Raw genomic sequence first — 26,968 nt, 5'->3', positions numbered from 1 at the left:
CAACATATTTCAGAGGGAAACACTGCACTTTTTAAAATTTATTGTAGATTTTATTCCACTACATTTATCAGGCAGCTGTAATTACTATACTTTTCAGAATCATATTTTAAACATATAATGCATAGTAATACAGAAAATGTCACCCCCAACAATAAATTCAATAGTTAGTATTCTCTCCACCACAGCCAGCTACAACATTACAATGTTAATGCATCCATAGTATTAATGTAATAAATTATGCTTTAAGAATGATAAAGGTCATTTTGCCTGCATAATGATTACTTTAGCATTTACTCTTTGAGGATATGTTTGCTGATAATGTATTTTTACTTGAAAAACATGTTCATGTAACAGTATTTTAACATTTTGGTTTTGTGACTGGTAGCAGGTAAAAATGACACAGCAAGCAAAATGAGATCATCTAAGTCATAAACACTGTATCACAATCTGCTGATAAAAGTTTATTTGTGATTCAAAAGTTTTCATAGACAGACTCAAATACGCCTTCTTGCTGGTCTTGTGTGGATTGTGCCATCTGTGGGGGAAGTAGAACACAGGTCACTGTCTGCATGTTTCATTGTTTTCCACTGATAACAGAAAAAGTGAAGAAGCACCTGAAGTGCACACTGACCGTTTCTTTGGGTTCTTTTATCTTGGGTTTAGCTTTGCTTTGGCCTGGCATCCTGTTAGCAGCCGAGAGATCCAGCACATCATAAATGGACCTGGGCCGAGTCTCTAGACTCTGAGAAGATTATACATGTGAAAAAAATTAAAATATGGATGCAGGGCATACAGGGAACAACAATGAAGTGGCACAATTTAATTCAAGTGAAATATATACGGATGAGTAGAAAGGTGCTTACAGCATAGAAAGAGTTGGACGAAGATGTTATTGCATTGATGCTGTCTTCCTCCGTTTCGCTCTCCTTCATTTTTTCTCTGTTCTGCTTTCGTTTTCTGACAGTGTCACCACCTTCAGTGATGGGTTCTTTCTAAACAACAAAAAAGGCGATTAAAAACAAGTAAAACAACTGGATGACATGCAAACTTAACTAGAGCTCATGAGGTACATGAGGGTTTTCCTCTGGAGTAGCAACTTTCTCTCTAGTTTTGTATCTTTTGACAGGACTCAGAGTTAACTAAATGCTTGAATGAAATGCTTTACACTTAATAATCTGGGTTTATAGCAGGAAAGACCCGCCTTCAGACTTGTGCTATAAAAACACTACAGTCACTGACAGGATGAGGCAACATTGCGTGTTTTTGAGTAACACAAAGTAGTTCCTGTCCTACAGATAGGACACCAGACCAGACCAGTTTTCCAGTCTGACTACCTGTATTGTACAGTCAACCGTGTCAAAGGGAGGTTACTTAGTCGCTGGTATACAGCCTTTTCAGTGATCTTATTCAAAAAGTGTAGACTTGATAGGATTGTGATTATTACAGGCTGATCTATATTAAGTAGAGGCTTGATGACAACTATCGAATTGTTGCAAATAATTATTATTTTTGGGTTGATCAACTAAATATAATTTGAATATTTAAAAGACTCAGTTTCATCTAGAGCTTCAGAAACTAATCTACAACATGGCCTGTCATTTTCATCATATCCCTCAGACTAAAGCAACATTCTTCCATTGCAACATGCATTTTTCTCAATGTCTGCCAAGCCATGAGCAGGGCTAAACTTACCCCACGTTCTCTGAAGACAATCACTGAGCCGACTACACTGACAACCAGCAGCAGACCAGTAATGATGGCGACTATGTAGAATTGTGTGTAATCCCGTATTTCCCTGTAGCCTTCACCTGAAAAACATCCACCATGTATTGTCAGTCTGTGCAGGGATGTCGCAGGACTTTTTGTATCTTTTGTATTTCAATAAAAACTGAATACACTGTCAGTTTCGGTATTAGTCTAATTATTAGACTAATGCTGACATTTTGCAAAGAACGCAAAACTATTAAAGAGATAATAAAGATAAACAAATATTTATGTTACACAAAATTATGTGTATTTTAATTTTAATTATACGTTTACTTTGTCTTGGAATATATACTATATTTTCTTCTTTTTGGGGGCTCTAACTATCCTTTAAATGAAATCATCAGTTGGTTGAGCTGCTCACAGTTCATGCCCTGACACAATGAAGACCTATTTAAAACCAGCAAATTCCACAACATTGCCTCTTTAGGCATTACAGTGAGAAGCTAACTTGTTAGCAAACACTGTGTAAATAAGTGACCTAAAACCTTATTCAACAGTTTATGTGACCTTATGCCAAACAGGTCCTGTGTTGACACCAAGCAGTTGGGAATGAAGCTGGGCTTTGAAGCTAATATATAAAAAATTACAACTTTGGGTCTGTCATGTGATGCCACTGAGCCCAAAAAGACTTTTTTTTTTCTTTTAGAGGTACAGTCAACTTCCCAGTATGAACACTGAAAACAGCCCATGGTAAAAACATTTTGTCCTAAAAGCTGTACATTTCACTAAAAGTCGAATCCAGAGGTATTTTCCTGCTATCATACATGTATGCACTTTTGACAGATTTAGGGATTAAAGGAAAGCTAGTGCGCTTGCCCTGTGGGCCCAAGGATGCAGAAGACCTGTAATTTCATACCCGGAATTAGAACTTTTTGGTTTTATTTGCCACTGAGCAACTTTCGTAAGAATGAACAGGGCCCCGCCTCCAATGCTGTATCCAGTTCTCTTTACACATCTTCAGCTGATACTTCCATAAATACGTCTAAAGGCTGTACTTCCTTCCTTTCAATCAATTGTTGCCCACAACGGTTCCAGGCAAATTTATCTTCAATTAATGTAAAAAAAAGTAACTTTTATACTTTTGATATTTTTCATACTATGCCACAGTGCTGCGAGACTGAAAATGACGAGGAGCAAACCTGCCCCACATCCAGTGGTTCTTCACTGTAAAGCAGCAAAAATGGTTGTGGACAGTTATTTACAGAGAGCTCACACCTTGTTATCACCTCAAAGTTAAAGATCTCATACAAAGACAGAACTGAAGAAATGTATTAAAGGTCCAGTTTGTAGGATTTAGTGGGATATATTGGCAGACATTGAAATAATAACTATGTTTCCTTTAATGTAGAATCGTCTAAAAATAAGAATCATGGTGTTTTGGTTGTCTTAGAATGAGACGTTTATATCTACAGAGGGAGCGGGTCCTCTTCTTTGGAGATCACCATGTTGCACCGCCATGTTTCCACAATAGCGCAGAATGGACAAACCACTGGTTTTAGATCGGGCTCTTTGCATTTTTGAGTCAGTTACCATGGTTAGAAGCCCCTCCTTGACGAGCAGCATTGGAAAAACGCTGATTTTTTTTAATGTGAAACTGCTTTAATCAGTGTTTTTACCGGTTTAATACCACTAAATCCCCCTAAATCTGACACACTGGACCTTTAAATCTGGTAACTGCTTCATTACTACCTTAAACATCTATTTCAGTTCCATCTTTGAGTCACATTAATATCTTTTCATACTCACTTCTCACTTGAAGAAACCAGTACACCTTGTCAGTACCATATGTGCAGCTGTATTCTCCTGAAAGGCTCAGATTTTTTGGCTCCAAAATCAGGTTGAGATTTTGTGGCTGGTCAGATTCAGGGATTTCACACCTGTATATCTCGTTGCCTTTAGGATCAAAGCACATCAACACATCTGAGGTGTGGTTTGCTGGTATCTTCAACTCACAGCTAATGTTGAGATGTTCGCCCACAAAGGCCACAAAGACTCGGCCCTTCAGGCTGAGTTCTGTGAGGGGACACAACATAGAGGTTAGTTAATATTAGAGCTAGAGTGATTAGTTGATTAATCAGTCAGTCATTTATTCATCAAAATCATCAAACATTCTCTGGTTCCGGCTTCCCAAATGTTCTCAGGTCTGTTTATCTCTCTTTTATATCATTTTAAAGTAAGTCTTTTGGGTTTTTGTGTGACAAAAGAAAAATATTTAACACTTAACCTTGAGTTTTGGGAAACCTTGACACATTCTTCACTATTTTTGGAAATTTATAGATGTAAAGAATACATAATAAAATCAATAATAACATAACAAAACAATACATTGGTAATAGAAATAATTACTAGTTGTCTTTGGCTAAAAAAAACTAAATCAAAGAGGTACATTAGTTTTTGTCACCCTTTCAAGTACAGTGTCAAAATATAGTCTACCTGTTGCGCCTGATCCAGAGCATACAGAGAGGAAGACAAAGACAGATATCCAGGTAGAGATTAACGAAAGATGACAAACTTGTTGCGCTCCCATGTTGCGATCTTTGAGGTTTGTGTAAAGATATTTCGATTTTAACCTTCTTTTTCGTTGAGGTTGTTCCACAAATCTATTCAGTGTTTCAGTTTGTCTTGGTACATAAACTGCAGTGCTGAGTTTCCTGTTTCTGGCTAAACCACTTCCTCAAAATGTTCTCTTTTTCTGGACACTGACTCACTGGGGGACACTAAAGAGACCAGAGCACTAATGAAAAGAGCCTTTACAACTTGATGCATGATATTTCACATTAAAGTCTGAGAGCACTGCACACCACAAGGATATGGATAAGATAAAGATAAGCATAGAAATAATATTATACATTATTATATTATTATGTATGTTATGTTATTCTAACTTGCTTGGTATTTTCTTAAGATTTCAGCTTGCATTATAATGTTACGTCAGTCTCTGGATGTGCAATGCTGGCTTTCCTCCACAGTGAGACGGTGTTGGAGAAATTACAAGTGTGAGCTGTGATCACACACCTCGTCATGTGTTTTTTTAAGAGACAGAAGAAGCGAAAGACTCAAGAATGGAGGGAGAAATACGGTGTGTGAGTGTGTGTGTGTTAGAGAGAGGGAGAGAGAGCGAAAGAGAGAGAGAGAAGCTGGAATTCAGCTGAAGGTGACAAACTGCCTGTTGCTAATGTGAACCAGCTGTGGCTGATGTCAGTGACTTCTTCACAGTGGTAACTCTCTGTTGAATCACTCTCTGAGGCTGCCAGGAGAGGCGTGCAGATGCTGAAGTGCAGCGGTTATTATTGTCATTTAACCCTATTTGTTTGTCTGTTTTTCTTTCCTCTCTACACTTGACTCTTTCACCATTTTCTGTCTTGGCTGCATTAGCGGCCAACTCTGACCTCATCTCAGCCGCAGCATGAAAACAGACACAGAAAGCTGGAATAACATCTGGATGCCAGTCAATAAAGAATAATTCATTCCATTTCATCTCACATCTCCTGCGCTCCTTATCTCCCCTCTTTCCTGAGCAGTAAAGTCTACAAATCCTTTACTTTATACAAACATTGGTGGATTAGCACTAAGGTTGAAAAAAGTACAACATAAAAGAACAGTCCTCCTGAATGCACACGCAGATTTTAACATATCTGATCTGATCTGTTTGAATCTGAGACAGGTAACATTGGTTTTTTTAAACCACACTGACTGGAAAGACTGTCAGTGTTGCATATTGAATATTATTTGCTTTAAGACATTGTGGATGAAATGTTCAATATTCCCTGATGTTAAAAGTCTGGAATTTAGTTAGTTTAGTTTAGTTCTCAGCTACAATTCTAAGAAACTTTACTGAAGTATTTCCATTTTCTGCTACTCTATGCTTCTACTCCACTACATCTCAGAGGGAAATATTAAACTTTTGTTTACTAAATTATCTACTATAAAGTTATATTTTAAATTAAAAGTTAAATTGTATGTGTATATATGATTTGATTTGATATGATATAATAGGATATGAGTGTACAGATTAACAGATGATTTGTACTGATTAAGATTCAACAGAAGTTTGTGATCGAGGGACTGGTGGTGGTGGCTGCTGACTGCTGAGGCTGATGAGGCTGATGAATCCGTAAAGACTAGGTGGTGATGGGGAGGTGAGAGTGCACAGGACAGCAGCAAGAAAGAACTATGGCAGAGAAAGAGCCTTATTTAAAATGAGGAACAGTAACGTGACTGAGATGGCAGACAGAGAAGGTGTGTTGCTGTGCTATTGGTTGATTGTAAATCAGCTGATGACTCAACTGACCTACCCAGATAATGACACCTGGAGATAGTGAGTGAGCAGGGTGAGAAAGAAACTCACAGCCTGAGAAAGAAAAGTACTGTCTTCCTGACTGAGCTTTCGCCAGAGCCTCATTTGTTGCTGCCAATCAAAACATGAAAGTAGCAAGGGACTTTTATTTTATTTTGATGACCTGCTAGAACGCAGCTCATAGATGTAATAATGCCTCCAGTAAACAAGGTTGCAATCTGACAAAAACTGAAGAAGATGAGGCAACTGTGCACATTTGAAAGAGGAAGTACCGTGACATTCCACAATAAACTGATGCAGAAAAGGCACAAACTGGTGCAGAAAATTCACCACAGTGTAACAAAGCTTACACCCTTGCCCCAAAGTATATAAAGTCATTAAAAGTAGCGTCACCTCAGCCTCCTATAACTTTAGGCAAGGCAAGGTAAGGCAAATGTATTTATACAGCACAGGTCATACCCAAAGTGCTTTACAGATTAGTCAAGGCAAAGATCATTGTAGCTCAATCACAAAGCATGCCCCAAAGGCCTGTATAGATAGTAATTCCAATTCAATTTTAATTTTAATTTGATTATTAGGTCCAATATCACAAATCACTATTAGCCTTTAAGTCATTCTACAGCTAACAAATATTTCATCAGTGATTATTCTGCTTATTACTTTTCACTTTTTACTACTTTCCATTCTTCAAATGTCATTTTGTCCGTCCAAAAACTAGTTCAAAACCCAAAAATATTCATTTTACTGTGTTGTAGGAGCATGAAGAGAAGGTCATTCTTACATTTTGCTAGAAAAATATATCAGTGATTAAAAATGTATTTTCTGTTGATCAGTCAATCAATGGAGTTCTACATTTAAGTTCAGCTTACTTGTTAATGCATCAATGATGTCGATCCAGAAACATAATACTTGAACACTCACAGATTATCCCTACTGACTGCTCTTACTTATGGTACTGTTAATACATTTTGTTAATCCATGTCTTTTTTTTTTTTTTTTTTTTTTTACTTGAAAGTGAGTATTTTTACATGTGTTACAGTTATGGTACTTTTACTTGAACAACCATTCAGAATACTTCTGAAAATGAAAATCCTCAAACGTCCTTTCAGAGTGTATATGCTGTAGATTTTATTCTTATAATTTTTACTAATTTAATCAGCACTTTATTGCTGTAGGTGGTGGAAGCGGAGTACTTCATAAATGCTAGGATAGAGCAATATATAAAAATGCATCAGTTTGTATGGGAATCTTAACCAGAATACCTACAGCTGTCAGATAAATGTGGTGAAGTGAAAGTGTTGAGGAGCAGGAAATAGTAACACGAAGTAAAGTAAAGAAAAACTTCTTGCTCTCCTAAATACAGTGAGTCAAGGGTAAATACTCTCAGCTGCTTGGTCCTCAGATTTGAATAATTATCTTTCTGCATTCTGTAACCAGGCAGAATTTAAGAAATATGTCTCTGAGGTGTGCTGGGGCTGCGAGCTGCTTTTGTGGGGGTAAAGGCCAAACGGTGAGAAGCAGAGAGAGATGAAAAAGGGCTATAACTCAAGTTTCAAGCAGAAACTGGATCCTGCAGCAGAGTGAGATCGCAGCTTCGGACACATATACCTGTCTGTTCCACGGAGTGGTGAAGAGGAGCAGACTTAAATTATGAGAATTAACTGAAACACGAGGATGTTCTGCACATCTGGCAACAACTGCATGTCATAGTGTGTGTCAGAGAGAGAGAGAGAGAGAGAGAGAGAGAGAGAGAGTAGGAGTTGGGGCGTGTGTTGGGGTGTAAAGATACGACAGCTTTCCACGAATACGAAGTCTTTAAACTCAGCACTGGACCTGCCACAGTCTCTTCCTAATTATATTACAGCTGCAAGGCAAGGGTGGAGAGAGCATCAGAGAAAGTAGGAGAGAGTGAGAGGGGAGAAGAAATAAGGAGAAAAGAGCGGGGCAGTGGCACAGAGTGGAGAGGCGAGAGAAGAATCTGGTATTCAAACTAGATCGGAGAAGGACTTCCTGCTGAGAACTGAAGCATCATCATCATTTCAAAGTCGTGAGTATCGGCTCATTTGCTCTCTTTTTCCTGCCTGTGATGCTTCTACCAGTGAACTGTTGGTCCGCAGAGATAAGACATGGAGTTATTTCATCACAAACAACTCTCATCATACTGAAGGGACACTGGTTCACGGCTTGATTGTTTGATGTGTTTGTCCAGATGTGAAACAAGCTGTATCAGATTACAGTTTGGCTAATTTTCACTGTGCCTTTGATCAGCCTCCAAATTCATATTCCCTGAAAACATTTATAATACCTCAGCAATGAGTCATCTGCTTATTATTGTCCAGTGTGATTCACAGACTTTGTCATATGGATGCAATCCCGCTGTTTCTTTTTTCTCCTCTTTTCTGGGTCGCCTGCCTTCACCTCCTCTCTTGTTTTTCCTCTCGCACCTGGAGTCACAGGATTAGAGTAAAGATTTGAGAACTTCCTTTGTTTTATCAGATTGGACCGCAGGCTTTAACTTCTCATAACAACTGTCACAGGACAAAACGGCAGCTTTCTTCAGGCCTTTAACTAAAGTGAATGGATTTTGAAAGGATTTTTTAAAGACTAGTGCACTTTTATAGATTTACGGATGCCTTTATAGTTCAAAGAACCTCACTACCTGCGCAGGGACAATCTTACAGTGGTAGAACAACTATTCAAAAGGGAAATAATACCACAGCGATGCATGTAAAAGTTACCTACAGAAGTAAGAGCAGCAAAATGTAGTTAAGTGTCAGCTGCACAGCTCTTTTATTTGAATTCAGATATATTATGCATATTTAATACTTGATTTTTGCATCATGTGTTTTTTGTAATTTTCTCTTACCATGTTTTTTTTATGCAGAGTAACACTAAAACTAATTTATTGTTTATGAAAACCTGGCAATAAACTGGATTCTGATTCTCAAACGTTTAAGTATGATAAAGATTGGCCTATTCCAGAGCGCTATCCTATTACATATTCACTAATGTGTTAACAATCGGCTGTTTTAATGTTGTAGTTGAGAAAATCTATTCAGTCATAAAAATGCATGATATTACATAGACTGATTATTTTTATGACACATTTTGTGTGTAAAATCTTTATCTGCAGAGTAATTCTAGTTGTCAGACAGGCCTAAATGTAGTAGAGTGTAAAGTATAAAGTAGCAGAGAATGGAAAAGTATATCAAAACTGTAGTTAAGTAAATGTACTTACCTATGCTTTTTTCCATCACTGGATACAGATGTGTGTGCACATCTGCTGACTCTTTCCTGGCTGGTGCTCATGGAACCTGTCTGTGTTTGATCACTTCTTTTATTTCTTTCTTTTGTGTTTGTGTTCGTTCCGTCTGCATTAAAAAGAAAAACAACTTTATCTGTTTATTTTTAACAGATGATACATACGTTTTGAGGTTTTCTCTCTCTTTTATTTTTAAGAAAAAGGGGGGGAGTGTTTATCTGCTCATCATGGCCCCTCGCTCTCTGTTGATGCTGCTGATGGTGGTTACCATGGCAACTGGGGCCCGTTCAGCCAGCGAGGAGAATGAACTGGATTATGGGTACTGGAACTATAGAGAGGGAGGTAAATCGCCGTTTGATGTCTTAACGTTATAGAGATACGAGGCCTGTTAATCACTGAGTGACAAAATGTTTGAAGCTTTGAATTATGAAAAGAATTTATTGGTGAACTGAATGAAAAGCAGAAATTTAAGAAACTCTACAGAGATGAGATAAATATTTGGATCTTAAAGTGATTAGAACACATGTGCCTGTGAAATTCATGATTCATTCAGGCTGCTTTCTTTAAATCGAGGCCTGATGGTGGGATGTTTTGGTTTCAGCTGATAGTGTGAATGTAGCCTCAGTGCGCAGCGTCACCAGAGTTTTAGATGCCTGGGGAAAACGCATCTTCCATGAGATCAAGACTTTACTGCACTCTCAGCCCAGCACACTGCTGCCTGACTACTCCAGGTACCTTTAACACCTCTATCACCCTCTAATGTGCTGTCTGAGCTGCCTTAGAGTGATGTATTCTGCTCCATCACTTCTTTAAAGGTCCAGTGTGTAGGATTTAGGGGGAAATACTGATGGAAATAGAATATAATAAGTACATTATCTTTAGTTTATAATCACCTAAAAAAAACTTTCTACCATTGCCCAGAACAGACAAACCAAACAATGCCTTAGACAGATTTGCATTTTTTCATTGGCCACTGATTTTTTTCATGTGAAACTGCTTTATTCAGTGTTCTTAAACTTTAAATCACTGGGTCCATTTGTTTTGGAGAAGAAAAGACCTCTGTGGAGGTTTTTACCAGGGGCTGAATTATTCACATGACCTGAACAATGAACACTGGAGGAATTCTTACTGGGAGATGTTTCACCAGGTTACAATCTGCAATCCTCACTGCTAGACGTCACTAAATCTCCCTAAATCTCACACAGTGGAGCTTTAACTGGCACACCACGACCAACAGTCTGTCATATTTTACCAGTGGTACTGTAAGTGACATGCAGGGCTGAAACTACTTTTGACCATAACTGTAGACTTTGGGGGGAATTTTCAACATGTGTATTTGTCCCCCTCACCCCAATAAAAACCAGACACTGTATAAAATAATGGATGACATAGCCATGGTGGAACCACCCACCTCTGACCATATTTAGACAAGTGATAACCCTTATGCTAGCTGCTAGCTTGGTTAGCACAGTGCATTTACAGCTACGTTTTTGTTTGCTAGTGAGAAACCAGTTAAACAAAATGTAGCCTACTTATCAGAAAAGCTGAACATTCGACTCCTAAGAGGGTCTTTAGTACAAGCAAACACCAACAAGACTTTTTAGGCAACCAAAATGTTACAATAAACTTTCATGAACTGAAAACGCACTGAAACAGCAACAGCTTGTGTGACCAACATCGTCACGATGGTAGCGACTTGTCAATGGACGGCACCCACCTGTCACTCATAGAAGGTCACGGCCACAATTATGCACAACTTCAAGCCTTTACAACATTTTGAACAGGTGAGTTATATAAAAATTCACTCACTGTCCAGCTGTCATATAAGTGGGTGAAGTATTTATGGAGACCAAAACTTCCTTTGTATCGGGCTGTCAACATGTTTATTTCTGCTGTAAGGTTGGACATACTAACATGGGAGTCTATGGGGATTAACTCGTTTTGGAAACAGCCTCTAGTGGCCGTTAGAGGAACTGCAGTTTTAGCACTTGGCTTGAGGCACACTCACACACACACCCCTCAAGTTCCTTCATCTCAGACCTGCAGGTTATTGCTTGATAAACGCATCAGAGTAGCAGGGAATGTTCTCAGTATTTCAGTCCATTACATTTATATGAATTTAGTTCAAATAGGCTATTTAATTCTCCCTCATGGGACAATTTGAGGCAAGATGCAAACATGCACACAATTTACTTACACTCATAAAAACACACACTTTCATGACCAGGAGGAGTTTACAGTTACCAACAATTACACACAAATTACACATAATAGGTTGTTACTGGTTCATTCTGATAATTTTTATTTTATTTTTGGACTTAACATGTTTAGAATTAAACTGTAAATAAAACTGTTTTTCCATCAGTATTGTATTCCTGGCTGTAGAAGTCTTTGAACCTCAGCTTTTGTGTAAATTGGATCTCCACAAGATAAAAGTTCCTTCTTGACCATGGAAATAGTACTTTGCAAAACATCATAAAGTACATCATCATATCACATAGTCTAGCAGACATTTTACCATGTTATCATGAAATTTTAGCCTGTATTTTGAAATGTAAGCTTTAAAGGTAACAAGAACTCCATGAAATTGGTCTAAAAAATTGAACATTGACAACTGTGCAAACACCCTCTGCTGATGAAGGTGATGTGATATGATCACAAGAATGGACCATGTGGTGAGACAGTCCCAACTACAGAAGATATGATGGTTAAGCAAATGAAATAATAGAAGATTTCAAATTATTGTTTTGTTTTTCAAAACTCCCTTGTAACTCATTCTGCAGCCAGTCTAACGATATAAAGCGATATTAAAGAATATTATAGTGCATGAGGGTGCAGTTAGAGCACATGAGCACACTGTAAGGCAATAATTAATTTAAACAAGTTATAATCAGCTACCCTATCACAACATACTGCTCTTCCCAGCTGTAAAGATATTCATGTAATTTATAATGTATATAGTCTTATATATTATATTCTACAGTATGATCTGTGAAGCTGAGCCTCCTCTGTTTGTCCTGCAGGGTGCGCCCTCTATCCGAGTCCGTCAACGATCTGTTCAGAGAAGTCTCTCTGCTGCGCAGGCGCATCACCGAACTCTCTCATCGCCTAGCAACCCTGGAACCGTTCCTCCGTCACCACGGCTACCGGGAGGTGGAGGAGGGGGAGGCTCTGGCACCTTCAAGCCTGAGAGGAGAGGTGGCGAGCTTGGCCCGGTACACCCCGAGGACCCCGGCCAGGGCGAGCCCACCGAGGGGGAGCCGGGTGGTGAGGAGGAGACGGGTGAGGGTCCTGAAGAACGGAGGAGGAGTGAAGCTGGTGCAGAGAGAGAGATAGATACAGTGATGGAGGGAGGCTGGTGTCGGTGTGTGACACACAGAGAGCTTCTGAAACTATCAGGCTTATATGATGTAAGAAATGCATTTTTATATGTTAGGATTTCATTTTGATAAAATAACATAAAGTCATATATGACAATGAAACACAGACGCTGTTCTGTGAGATCAGAGATTATGATTATTGTTTGTATTAGTAGATAAATAAATCATATCTTTAATAAATACTTTTAATGATTATTAGCCTATTATTATTATTATTTTATTGTCCAGCTTTTAATGTCAGGTGAGTTCAGACACATTCAGAAACACAGACATCCTTCCAACACTATACATCTATATTATTATTATTATTACTACTATTATTAGCTATTTGTATAGCATCCTTAAAATGTGTATTTTTAAAGGTTTATTCTTGACACTGGAAACAGTGAGTGGCTCACTTTTTTACTTTTCATGTATTGGTACATAAACAAATGAGTATTCCATGTTAATTTAATTAATATTTAACTGCTGGAAAAAACCAATCACATGGCTGCACGAGACTTTGGTGAAAACTGGCTTCATCAAATTATTATTATTATTATTATTATTATTATTATTATTATTATCTGGTCATTTGGGATAGTGGCCATGTTAAATAAAGAAAATATGTTGCAAGAATAAGCAGCAAAGAATGGGATGATTTTAAAAAAGAGAATATTCAGTAGTGTAGTGGTAGTTGATGAGGTGGGTGTACCTGCTATGCAGATGGGTAGGTTATGGAGGAAGTGGGTTTACTCTACTAGGCCTATTTATTCCAATGGCTTTTTGGCTGATAGGTGGGTATACCTCGTATACCCTCCACCACACCAAGTAGTATATATATTTTTTTCTCAATTTCATGGTAATGTTCTTATTAATATGATTATTTATTTTCATGTGTTATTAATTTACTAAATATTGACCACTAAGCTAAAGGCATGTATAGTGGACTCCAACTTAAAAGGGTTAATAACTTTTTTTTTCGTGAAGTTTTTTTAACTGATGGGGACCCACTCAGCCCTATAAAACAGTTGCATATTCCAAAGTATATATATATATATTTAAAAAAGGCATTTACAGAGTTTGAAAGATGTGGCCATTTACCAGTAAGAGAGGAAGATATTGAACTGCATTGTGGGAAATGTAGGATCCAGTGTTTTTGAAGCTTCAATCACACCACCAAGTGTCAGGATATCTCTACTGCTTCATTTCTTTCTTTCCTTTTCTTTTTCAAATCTGATTCTAGTGAGTCCCCCAAATTCAGTGGAAGTCGAATATTAAATTGATAGAGGAGTCCTTTATAAACATATATTTAGAAAAATAAAAAACAAAACTGCAACCCTCCACCCCCCCAAATGTATTCTAGTTTTACACCAAAAACTTACATGTGTCTTTTCAGTAGCATCTGTCACAACTGTGTTTTGTTTCTTTACACCTGTCTTACCTCCAGTCACACATGAAATGTACCTAAACTACACACAGTAACCAGAGGATGCCATGTTGTTACCACATGGTGTCAGTGCTCTCCTGCTGCTGTAACCACATGTGACATTACAACTGATTCATGGAAGCTTGATCTTTTGTTTTTTTGCTCAGCTGAAGTCAGGCACGGTCCTCATGGGCCCAGCAGGGGGTGCCTATTATCTGCTAACATAATTATACTGTTTGCATATGGTGATCTGCTGTGTGTGTGTGTGTGTGTGTGTGTGTGTGTGTGTGTGTGTGTGTGTGTGTGTGTGTGCGCGTCTGTATGCGTGTTGTGGGCACAGGCATCAAACTTTATGCCTTCATTAAAACTTTGCCAAGTGTTTCTACAGCAACCAGTTTCTCTCCTCTTCTTCTACAACTCCACTTGTCATCCACGCCACACTGTGCAGCGTGTTCCTCCTCTTTTCTCTCACTTTCTCTCTTTTCCAACCAGCGTCTGCACACTCGCCACTTGTCAGTTCCTCTTTTGTTTCCTTCTGCATGGGTTTCATCCCCTTTTTTTCTTCAAACTGTAATCTGTACATCAAGCACCCCTCCTCGTCTTCCTCCTCCTCCTACTCCTCCTTCTTCTTCTCTCCTCTCTACACTGCTATGTGTGGGTGTTAAGCTCAGGCTGTACTTTCCATTTTGGTATTGTATTGTCAATGCATTGTTGCATCCAATCCAGTTAAGATGCTGTGGGAATACTGTGTAAATCTCTCTCTCTCTCTCTCTCTCTCTCTCTTTCCGTCTCACTTTCTACACCCCCCTCCCCATCCCTGGAAAAAGAGCCAGTTGCTAGGTAACAGTTAATTGTCAAGAAGTAGTTACATGTGTTGCAATGCATCCTGAGGTTGTTGGTTTGGTGTGAGGAGTGAACAAATGAGCAAGAACAGAGAGAAAATAGTAAAGATTTTTTTTCTCCTCAGAAGCAGGAGATAAAAACTGATTAAAAGATTATTTCAACCGCCTCACCTCCTTCTGTGTCAGCATCCAACACCATCGATGTTAAAATTCTCCCACCAAATCTATACACACAAGGCATCGGTACATTTTCAAACCTGCAGGTTTCTTTAAATAACTCCTGTTGCTGGACAAGGCTTTCAGAGTAAAGAGAGTGTGAGGAGTGAGGGGGAGGGAGGTTTTTGGGGGGCTTTGATCTCGGCTGCTCGGTTCAGTTTGCATCACTTCTACCTTCCCTGTCTTTCTCTCTTTTTTTCCTCCCCTGCCTCTTGCTCCACCTTTTTTACACTTCAAACCTCTTCATCTGTTTTCTCTTTGGTGTATAAAAACACTTGTCCAACATTAGTAACATCGATCTCACATGATAAGAGCCCTGTTTATGACACACAAAGCGAAGATGCAGTGAAAGGACAGAAGATGACACTCAGCTGCGGCCATTATCTCAGATCCACTGACGACCTACAGCACAGACATAATGATATAATCTGTTACAACATGTACACAGTACGTTTGAATGTCAAATATAAATAGGACACACGTGTACAAGTGTGAGGAGCTGTTGCTTGCTGCCGACCTGTGGACGCAACCATAAAATAAAAAAAGAACAAGACAAGTTAGTTTGAGATTTCTCATTTTTTATTAATACTCAACACTTTTATTCCAAAGAGACAGAAGAATAATATTTCTCAGCACTTATTTTCACATTGACTGTGTTTAATCTCATCTTCAATATTACTAAATAGTCAATCAAATTTGAAATACTCTCTTCACACAAGTAATTTCTCTCCATACAAAAAATGCGAGGGTGAACTAGATTTGTGTCGTATGTACATTTTTCACAATCTGTACAGCTCAGGGGTGGAGTCGTTTGATTTCTTCTGTGGTGAAAAAACACAAAAAACAGAAGATTAATCGAAGAGGAGAGAAAAGAGACTACCTCTGTAAAAATGCAACATATGATCTATTGTGCTTTCTGTGTACCGATTAATGATGGTGCTTTGAGAAAACAACCCTCTTAGCTGGTTTTGGACCAAATCAAACAGAAAATAAAAACACATCGACAAACCTTGACTCATTAAATGTGCACACTATCTGTGTGATAATAAACGATTGCACATAACCTGGCCTGAAGTCATTACAAAAGCAATTTTGCAAGGGGACCTACGAATCAAAGATTTATCCCAAATAGATCTATTCTCTGCTGTTTTTGTACAGTTTTTTATCAAAAGTCCATGAGCGTGAGGTAAAGTATTTACATACAGCTTTATAATACATGTACAATAGACAGTTATCTCTCATACACACTCTGTCTCTCTCCCATATGAGCACACACAGAGGTAATCAAGCGTATGTATTCAGGCACATACAATAACAGAAGTAATGAAACCAGATATTCAAAAGGAAAATAAGAGGAAAAGTAGTTGAAATGAAAAAAAGGCTTCTTCAGTGACGATGAATGTTAATCAAGACCTCAGCCTTGTTTAAAAGCATTTACACAAACTATCAAGAAAACTGATCATTAATGAAAAGAAATGTTTTCTATCCTAGTGAAATCTTGAATCAATTTCGCCATATTTATCAAAGTATATTCAAAATTTTAGACTGTTAAGATTGGTGTCTTCTCTTGCACAAACAAGCACACACACATACACACACACACACACACACACCTACAGTACTACATGGATCATCAGTACCAATGAAATTGATAAAAATTCCAAATACTGTTCAAAAACACCCATTTGTTTCCTGGGCTAAAAGTTAAGATTTAAAAACATAAATAAAGAAAAGTGTATACATGCAAGTCCTTACAAACACTAGAGACCCCCTAGTATCATACATACTGACTTGTCAACCAAGAGAAGGAAAAGTCTTCTTAAGTTTTGACTGGGATGTACAACAAACTAAATCTTAGACCCATTCAGTCAGATTGTGCTTAGGTTTCAAAATTTGGTTTGGCAAAATGACTCAAAGTCAGGTTTAGGTAACAATAAATAACTGGAAATGGAGAATAGTTGTCTTAAATTGTGACCGATAGGCTTTTAATGGTAGAGAAGGCTGTCAATGAATAAAACACAACTTCTAGTTTTGTCTTTGTGAAGTGTTAGAGCAGATATGACCTGTGTGTCCAATGCTGTGGATTTGGGAGTCACCTTTTGTTCGGAATAACGTCAATGCTTTTAACTAAATGTACCACCTGCTTTTAGAAGGCTGTTTACTTCCTCCTGCCTTCCTCTCTTCTTTTTCTCCTCAAATGTCTGTAGATGACACAATCCACACAGGATCTTGGAGGACTTGAGGGCAAATTCTTTCCTCCATCAAAATCTCAGCATGTGAAACAGATTAAGGTCTGGCGGGGGGAGAAATCAAGGTTACAGTGCATACTGAAATTCTTCTTTCTGTTCTGTCTGGTGAAAAATGTGAGTTTGAGCAGAAATGACGACTGAGTAGAGGCAGGTTCTCTTGTTTGGACTGTAAGACGATAGCTTAAAAGAAGAGTTCAACATTTTGGGAAATATACTTTTTCTTGCTGAGAGAAGAAGATGAAAACTACTCTTATCCCTGTATGTTAAATACAGAGCCAGAGCCAGTGACCAGTTAGCCAGCTTAGCATAAACACCAAAAATGAGGAGACAGCTAGCTTAGCTCTGTCCAAAGATCTGCCTACCAGCTCCTCTAAAGCTCACTAACATGTTATTTCTTGCTTGTTTAAATATAAAAAAAGTGTAAGAGTGACAAGTTGTGGTTTTATAAACTATTTCTTGGCTGACTGGTTGCATGGCAACATTAAAGTTAGGCCTACTACAAGAAAATATCTTGTAAATAAGCCTCCTACATGTCAATTTTACACTTCAGTTTTTGTATGTATTACACAAACAATATATAATGTGTTAATTAGTGAGCATTGCATGAGCTGGTAGGTGTATTTTGTTACCTATGGATGGAGAAAGGCTCGCTGTTTCCATCTGTTTTCAGGCTTTATGCTAAGCTAAGCTAACTTGCTGGGGGCTGATATGAGAGTGGTATCTCCTCATCTAATGCTCAGCAAGAAGCAAATGTGTACATCCCAAAAAGTGAGTACCCACTGTACTATTTACTCAGCCCAGTCACCAAAAGAAAAGTTGGCTTTGTACACTTCTGCAAACCACAAAGACTTTACATTTTGTACATTCCATACATATCATATCAACGTTTCTAAAGTGACGTAGTTCATGACCTGACTTTGTCATCAGGAGGTGGAGTGGATGTTGGACGGCTTTATTCCTAGGCGAGACGGCTGCTGCAGACCACCACAGACAACTGTTCGAGACCAACAAACAACAAAACCAGTTGTTTCCTGCTGTTTTCATATATTGTTTTTATGTCTTCCTATGAAAAGTAATGCACCAAAATTCGCACATATCCCATGTCATGACAAGCCTGTAATTTGTGCATAACACTCATATTTTGGAAGGCTGCGATCACGTGACCAGTGTGCTGACTGTTGCAAAGAAGGAATCAGTCCTGAGCGGCACAGGTAGGAGGCAGGTTGGGGAACTGAATGGGCCGTAAAACAGAGGATCTTCCACTGGTACTTTCCCCAGGAGACCTGTGTTTGGATCCATGTGAACCTTGCGTCATTTTAAGGTACAGCCTTACCATGTTTCTTTTCCTAACCCTAACCACAGTAACTTTATTTGCCTAAATCTAACCTCTGCAACAGGTTAAGTACATGACATCATATATAGGCCGCTAATTTATAAGATATCATATGAACCGTTGTATGAGGATATGGTTTGTTTTTTTTTTGCAAGTCACTGCAGCGTTTCCTGTGGCTTTTTTTTAGCCAACAAACGTGGTTGTACTTTACTACTTTTGTACTGCCTTTCTAGCCTTGATTGTGGCCCCAAAACTGGGCATTTTAAGTCAAAACATAACCTTGTCCTATCCATAACCAAGTGGTTTCAGTACCTAAACCTAATCACACATTAACCACAGTGTATTTAAACATGTAGTTTCAACATATCTACTACATCATAATGCACAAATGTATTGTATCTGTGGTTTGCAGGAATGTACAATGCCAACATTTATTCTGGGGATTGGGTTGGTTTACTCCTTTTCTAAGCTTAAAATGCTAGTGTTTTTCTAGGACAAAAAAATCCAAGTGAAATGCTTTGCAGATGTAGCTTTTATTTTATGTGGGACTATGTACTAGAGCTTGCTGTGGTCCTTTACACCAGCAGAGTGTAAATTTTCAACACTTGTTCTCCTCCCATCATTCAAATGTGACCATCTAATACAGCAGGCAGGGCTTATAGCCGTACTCATTCAATAATTAACGTTATTGCTGCTCATCCCAGCAACAGAGGCCTCACTCTGTGGGTCCATTATGTGTCTGTCCTGAACAGCAAAACTGTCATGGCCAATTGAGCCGGACCCAATGAAACTGGATGAGAGCAACAGGCAACATTAAATGTGATTTACATGTATTTAATGGGTAGTTGATTCCTTGGTCATCTGTTATGAACAGTGAGGTTTGAGGAGGTGAGGAATGATGAAGCTTGTTGAGCTTCTTCGTAAATGATTTCAAGGACCAGCAGTTAGATTAATTGTGGAGTTAATAGTAGAAGAAGCAGCTCATGTATTTTATTCCTAACTGGTATTCCTTCACATGCAGCGCCACAGCTCTGTCGTAGCTGACTTTTGAGGGGTGGGGGACAGGAATGTTTGTTTATCATGGCACTATGGTTTTAACCCTTTTAATCCTGGTATCGGTTTCTTTTATTGTTAGGGATCTATGTAGGAATTTAAGTTTCCTCCACAGCAGCAAATTTCTTTTTGTGATATAACATCTGATAAATTCCTAAAGTCTGTTACGCTCATGAAACTCCACCCTCATATCAGACTGTTTCTGGTGCATTTCACTCTCAAATCAATTAGACTGTTTGTTTGCAGGTGGATCTGTCTGCCATCAGAACAGATGTTGTGTGTAGAAAATCAGTAATAATCCTTTAAGGCACATCCAGCTCAAAATGTAAGACCCATTTGGTACTGCCGAGCAGAAAAAAGGAGAGGAAACGGCAAATCAGTATGATGATGTTGCTTCTGCAGCTGAAAAAAAAGACCTTCTTCGCAAATTTATAAGTACATAGAATGTACTCAGCAAGTCATGCCTTTCACATACACTTCACAGCACTCAAGAGTAAGAAAAGTTAAAAAAAAAAAAAAAAAAAAATCAAACATGAAGAATTAATAGCAAAGAAGAGTCCAAATTACAGGAACCCAAAAAAGATTTGGCGACTGGCCTACCAGTCTCCTGTAATATTGGTAAGCTAAGAAAGAATTAACATCATACAAATATGTAACATGAACTATTTAAATCAATAAAATGGAAAAAAACAATCCAAACCGATCATCATTAAACACTGGAATAATATTCAATAATATTAACATTATCAATACAATTATTATTAGTTTACCCTGTTACTTCAACAGAAGTGTTGATTTCTCATTCATGATTGTATTTCCGTTGTTAAACAAAATGTTTGTTTTGGTGTTAAGAAACTGCAGGAGGGAGGGAAAGACAATGAGCATGTGAAGAGAGCAGAGACTGGAGATTTTATTTCACTTCCCCCCCCTCCCTCCCTCCCTCCCTCCCTATCTTTCTCTGAGCGTTGGAGCAGCACCAGAATCTTCTCTTCTCATTAAAAACTTGTCTCCCGCCGGATTTCACAACTTAGCCTGCAGTGGCCTCTGCGCATCGTCCAAATTCTTCCCATTGAGTGGAGTGAGAACAACACACACAGTATTGTGTCTCCTCATTCTCTTCACACAGAGAGGTCATCAGCATCTGTATGTTTCCCTCCCTCTTTTCTTCACCCACTTCATCTTCTCCCTCTCTTTCTTACCCCGTCTTCACCCTCAGACGTCTGACTCAATGCTGGAGAGCTTTTCATAAACGTGTCCATTGCTGGCACCGTTGAAGGGTCTCTGTCCCTGCCCCAAACCTAATGTGTCTCTGCCCCCAGGCAGTAGCTTGTTGGCCCCGTGGTGGTTGCCCATGGGCCCTCCCACCCCGCCCAGACACAGCTCTTTGGGGAACCTGGGGGCCACATTGGACATCACCCCAGCTGTGGCTGACGCGGGCAAATAGGAAGTCGCTCCGATGGAGCCGCGGAAGTCCCCTCCTCCTCGGCTGTTGTTGAGAAGTTGCTGCTGCTGCTGCTGTTGCTGCGTCTGTGGCTTTTTGATGTAGTACGGTTTGGCGCCGTGTAAAAGACACTGGTCGTCGCCGAAGGTTGGGATGAAGGGGTTCTGGTTCACCTTATCTGGGTAGAGAGATTTAGACAAGGAGTAAGTCCCGGCCCCTCTGCTACCACCACTACCACCACCACCACCACAGCCCCCACCTCCCATCATAGCTCTATCTCTGTCCCTCAGGTCTCTCTCCCCCACCGACCGCTGATGCAACCCACCTTCGCCTCCTCGGAACAAACTGAAGGAGGAGCCTCCTTTTGCCCTATCCCCGCCTATTCCTCCAAACATGGAGGGCTCCCTGTCACTTGAATACCTCTCAAACATGTGAGCGTAGGGGCTGGGGCCCTCCATGAAGCGATCTTTGTCTTTCAAGCTCACACTCCGGGGTTGGGCGAACTGCCCCCCAACACCCCCTCCAATCCCTCCCATGCGGCCTGCTCCCTCCCTCTGCAGGTCCACAAATGTGTCATATGAGTGTTGCCTCCTTAACACCCTCCCACCCGGCCCTAGCTTCCTGCGCTGTGCCTGAGTTTGTGGTTGGCTGGGTCCTACGCTACTCTTCACTCCAGCAAACACCATGTTATTATCCTCGCTGATGTTGTACAGGTTACTTGGCTGCATCTTACAGGAGTCACAGCGCTTGCAGCTAGCAGAGCTGGGGCGACTGGTGGTTCCCCCAACCCCGCTAGCCTGGCACGTGCCGCCTCCTCCTACGCCTCCACCGTGGTGACACACATTGTGACAGTTACGACACTCCCAATCACCCCCTGCTATGCCTCCCCCTCCTAGCCCAGAAACCCCCTTCTCCCAGCAGGTGTGGGCCTGCTGTCCTGCCGACACTGAGCCAAGCCCACTTTTACACTCCGGCTTCTTGCCTTTACCTTTGAGGAAGTCTTCTACAGGTACTAAGCTTTTACAGATACCACCACCGCTACCACCGCCTACACCGCTTCCTCCACTTCCACCCTCTTGCTCCCACTTGGCCTTGCCCTCCTTGGAGCGGAACTGGTCCGCATAGAAATCCCTCAGATTCTCTTTATCTTTGCGGAATAAGTAAGGTGAAGAATTACCCCCTCCTCCTCCCCTCTTCCGCTCCAGGGGAGGTGAGACCGTGCGGTGTGCCAGGGGCCCGTGGGGGAAGTGGTGGTGGACGGTGTGGTGGTGGGCTCTTCTCCTGAGGCCGCTCAGCTCTATCTCGTCCTGTTCCCGTCTGCACTTGGCCGAAGCTGGCCTCTTTTTCAGGCTGTCCCTGTACTGCTTACGCCGCTTGTTGTTGCCCTCCAGGTTGCCGTAGGTGACAGTGTGCGTGGAGATATCCGAAACATCAGAGCGAATGTTCCCATCGTCCCCCCCTGAGCCTGCCCCACCCCCACCACAGTACCTGTCATGACCCCCGATGAGCCCCGTGCTGGAGGCGCCTCCTTTGAAAGAAAACCTGCCGTACACATTGCTTCCCTTGAACCCACCCTGGTTGGAATCCGCAGGGGTGTGGCCAGCAATCAGGTCAAACTTATTGGTATTCCTGTGAGTCATGGAGGGGCGGGGCTGGGTGGTGAAGATGGGCGCTACCCCTCCCCCCAAACTGTCGCAATCGAACATGCCCCCCTCCAACGAGCTAGCGCTGCCTAAGCTACGCGGCCTATTCGGGGGGGGGCCGGACATACCCAGAGCCGAGGCCGGGTGGTGGTGCAGGTAATGGTCCTGGTACAGGTTGCTGTCCTTCAGGGGCAAGTTGCCAAAAGTCCTCTCCACCTCGCTGATGTAGTCACTGAACATGTTGTCCTCTGGCAGGTAGGGCGGCGCTGACTTGCAGTCGACAGGGTGACCCACCAAGCTGCGCCGGTGCTCCTGGATATCATAGATAGCCGAGTCACGGCCGCTGTGGCTGTACTCCAGGGCAGCATGCGGAGAGCCGTTAATGCCCGGGACGGCGGTCATGTCCTTGGCTGTGCGGAGCAACCGCAGGATGTTGGAGTGGGTGTTGTTCATGTTCTTCTTCATGGTGGCTGAGGGTGAGTCTATAGTTGACTTGTTTTCCTCAATTTGTACCCCATGGATGCAGCTGTAGATACCCTGGAGCGTGAAGATTAGAAGAAAGGGGAGGCAGAGAGAGAAAGAGAGGGTGAGACAGGCCATGGGAAGAAGAAAGAATAAGAGTGAGAGTGGTAAGGTATGAAGCCCAGGAGAGAAGAAAACAACAGTAAGATGTGTGGCAGTAGTAATCAAGAAGGAAAGAGGGTTTAATGTTAGAGAGAGGAAGTCAAACAGCAGACACATAAACAGAAAGACAGACAGAAGGAGACAGAGAGAGAAAGAGGCAAACAGAGGCAGAAAGAGGTTAATGCATTGCCATGTTCTCTCTGACCACCCTCTTGTTTACACACTATTAAACAGTAATAGGGGATGAGTTCATAAATGACTTTTCTCAGGGGAACAGCATGAACTCTCACAGCTGCTGCTCAACACTCCAGCTCAGACACAGAGGACTGAGGGAGCAGATCAAAGCCTTGATTGATAACACAAGAGGTGCAGTAAGCTCATAGTTCTGACCAATCAATAAATTTAATCAATGTCATTTAAATTCCGCTGACTCCGGTGTCACTTGCTCTCTACCTCAGGACTGTTTTACTCCTTTTCCTTTCATGAAAACACTGTCAAAGAAATTAATCACTTTGTTAAAGTTTGTCTGACTTTTCCACTGATATCAAGAGACACATGCGTTAACAATCGTCTGTTTAAAATGTCATTATCCATCAGTGCGGGTGTGTGTTTGTTTTGGTTAGAGCAGGATTTTCAAGAGATGGGAAAGCCTTTTGCGAGTGAAGTCAAACAAGCGTGTTTAAATGGGGGCTGAGGGAATCTGCGGTCGAGGCGACAGCCAAATCCAAAAGGTCGAGGACACACTACCCACCAGCCAGCTCGCGGGCCAACATTCCTCAAAGGCGTCAACTTGTCAGAAACAGTTTCTGTCTGTCTCTTAGTCACTTTCCCCGTCGCTGAGCCACATTCATGAATCTGAATCGTCAACCCTCTTTTCTTTTATGCCTCCATTCTGTCTTTGTGTCTGTTTTATCTCCGTTTCCGGGCGTGCGGCAGCCGCTCCAATGGGATTGTCGGTCTTTATCTCTCTACATCTATAGCTACTACAGGTGCTGTGAAAGGTAATAGAACAGAGGTTCCTGGCACATCACTGTGTCTATTCTTTTCTACTCTGCCTTTGTCCTGCCACCCGTCTTATTCTTTATCATGACTGTCGCTAACTGATCTCTTTTTTTTTCTCTGTATTTTATTCGCCCTTTGTACTCTCAACACTTGTCCATCCTTACACTTTCTATATTCTGTATATGAAATGCAGTTTACTTGAATGCTGCTCTATCTTTACTATTTTTTATTTCTTGCACTGCTACTCGAGTGTTAAACCATGGAAATGTATAAATGACATCTGGCTGTAAAAGCAACTCTTCAAACGTCTATGCACTTAAATGTTGTAATGCAACAAGTAAAATCAGTCTCAAGCATGTCAGAGAGTGAATCATAAAGCTACCATGCAAAAAGCAGTGCTTATGTTTTGCATTTAAAATAGCAGCTTCAGAAGCTGCAAGGACAGAAGGAGATTTCTGCCTATTCAACAAAAAAAAAAAGAAAAAGAAAAGAAGCAGTGTTTCTGAAGTGCTCAAGGGCAGATCTGTGTTTAAGTTCTTCTCAGGTTAGTCTGAGTAGGTGTAAACCAAGTGACATTACAATTAGTAACACCAAAACACTGGTGTCCTTTTCTCAGGCAAATAATAACTGAGACCATTTGCATGCAACAACAAACAACCTCCCCTCCCCCCTTTCTTAAAAGGTAGCATTATGCAAATAAATTACACCTCAAGTGATTATTTTTGTGCACCTAAACAGCCTGCATCAATAACACTGAGCCACCTTGTTAAGTGACCCATCTAAACAGAATTGTAACCACGCTGAAATGAGCTCTTCGACATCCATAAACACACCTTCAGGTCACCAGCTGAGAATGTGCAGCATAGTAAGAAGCTTTTATTTCAGCAGCATTAATGTCCTGATGAGACAGCATCTCAGTAGTATCAGTATAGTTTCAGTATCGTGACATATTTCAGAGTGAAACAGAATAGGTGGGACATAATGTTGGAAGGAATTGGATATGATCATTGAGAATTGGGCGTGTCACTTACTAGGGCCCCGAGAGTATACACCGACTGGATGGTAGTATCTGTCAGATGGAGAGAAACGAAGTCCATCTTATGCTCCATGTAGTTGCTGAAGCAGTCCACTGTAAAATGCTATGCACTTAATCTGAAGCTGTCACAGATATCTCTTTCCTCTGAGTGAAAAAATTCTAGCCAGCAGGCCTGTAACCATGGTAGGCTATTTGAGGAAACGGAAAGTGAGGTTTGAGGTGGCGAACACCCAAAGACACACTAACAAAAGCTGTTAAATGAAGGCTGGAACACTGTGTCATATCACGGGGATACAACACATGCGCAGTTAAATCTAGTCTGCACTTGTCAAAAGGCTCAGTAGCTGGTGCATCATAGAACGTGGGGAAGATTGATATGTTTCACTGAGACATTCGCAGTTAGCCCTGGGCCTGAATGTATTTTATACACAAAGTAAAGCTATGGATGAGAATTACAATCCTACAATTGTTGAAAAGATCTTTAATAAAAGACCATGAACAAATCCTTTCTATTTGAAAACGCTCTGTTGTGTATCAGCTGCCATCCATCTGAGCGTACCCTAAAAGTTCTGTCAGGTAAAAAGGCACCCAAGGACGCGAAAAAGAGTGCACCCAAAAAGCACCTGAGCAGACACCACCACTTTACTTCCAGTGCCATCTCTTGTAATCTTCAACATTGCAGCTTCAGTTACACTGCACATATGTCATACCCCATAGCTTCCATGGGGTCCCATGGTTGGTACTAGCTTACATAAGCACGTCATTTCTTTTACAACAAAAAAGCATGATAGGATTTTGATATAAGAATACGAAGAAATATATTTTTTTGTAATTTCTTTTTTTTTTTTTTATGTATAACCATCCTTAACAAATGGAACACATCATGTCCTTTCATTTTTTTTTAACTTCTAAACTTGCCCTGTGTCTCAGACAAGAATTCAGAACTTCTAACAATTAAAAAAAAGTGTTAAAAGCCTTCAAAATCTAAAACTAACTTAAAATGTATTTTTTTTGTGTGTGGGAAAATGTTGGCCCTTTACACATGTGTTCCAGAAATTTGTCAACTCCATCATATTTCTACAAAAACATAATTTAATCAGGTGTAAAAGATTTAGCTGTATCCTAAGGGCGCCTGTCTTACTTCCTGGTTTCAAAAAAAGCTATAATGTTGCTCAAGTACTGGAAGATTTCTATTTTTTTGATAAAATCATTAAATAATATTGCTATCAGGTGTGACACCAAAACAGATCAAGTCCATAAATCCAAACTAAATAAGAATTATAGTTTAAAAATAAATATTGTGATTAGCATTAAGAGAAGCCTTAGCAACTTTGAAAATTAAATGGTTACTCACAATGACTGCTGTGAAATTAATACATGTGTAACTTTTTATCAACTCCATAAGACGTCAACTC

The 26,968-nt window shown here is 40.3% G+C and overlaps 3 protein-coding genes across 6 annotated transcripts in view; 1 reads left to right on the top strand and 2 right to left on the bottom strand.

The window, feature by feature from the left end:
• Positions 1-28: 28 nt before the first annotated feature.
• Positions 29-4,415, bottom strand: si:ch211-243a20.4 (uncharacterized). The gene is made up of 6 exons (XM_049571187.1): positions 4,201-4,415; positions 3,514-3,780; positions 1,693-1,808; positions 864-992; positions 632-742; positions 29-535 (listed from the first exon to the last, which is right to left on the bottom strand). Exons 1-6 carry the CDS (start codon positions 4,292-4,294, stop codon positions 473-475), a joined length of 780 nt encoding a protein of 259 aa, XP_049427144.1. The 5' UTR covers positions 4,295-4,415; the 3' UTR covers positions 29-472.
• Positions 4,416-7,735: 3,320 nt separating this feature from the next.
• si:ch211-243a20.3 (uncharacterized protein LOC100151507 homolog) lies at positions 7,736-15,196 on the top strand. Its single transcript, XM_049572780.1, has 4 exons — positions 7,736-8,111; positions 9,524-9,668; positions 9,928-10,057; positions 12,350-15,196. The coding sequence occupies exons 2-4, from the start codon at positions 9,554-9,556 to the stop codon at positions 12,660-12,662; spliced, it is 558 nt and encodes a 185-aa protein (XP_049428737.1). The 5' UTR covers positions 7,736-8,111; positions 9,524-9,553; the 3' UTR covers positions 12,663-15,196.
• A 5,567-nt stretch (positions 15,197-20,763) lies between these two features.
• The window catches only part of grin2bb (glutamate receptor, ionotropic, N-methyl D-aspartate 2B, genome duplicate b), a 151,672-nt gene continuing 145,467 nt past the window's right edge, over positions 20,764-26,968 (bottom strand). For all 4 annotated transcript variants that reach the window (XM_049571980.1, XM_049571981.1, XM_049571982.1 and 1 more), the window contains one exon: positions 20,764-23,428. In XM_049571980.1, coding sequence (XP_049427937.1) covers positions 21,020-23,428 — 2,409 coding nt within the window. In that variant the 3' untranslated portion in view covers positions 20,764-21,019. The remainder of the gene's footprint in view (positions 23,429-26,968) is intronic.

Source organism: Epinephelus fuscoguttatus, linkage group LG3 (assembly GCF_011397635.1).
Source record: "Epinephelus fuscoguttatus linkage group LG3, E.fuscoguttatus.final_Chr_v1".
NCBI classification, from domain to species: domain Eukaryota; kingdom Metazoa; phylum Chordata; class Actinopteri; order Perciformes; family Serranidae; genus Epinephelus; species Epinephelus fuscoguttatus.
The sequence above is the reverse complement of the archived record's forward strand: the minus strand, read 5'-3'. Positions and strand labels throughout refer to the sequence as shown.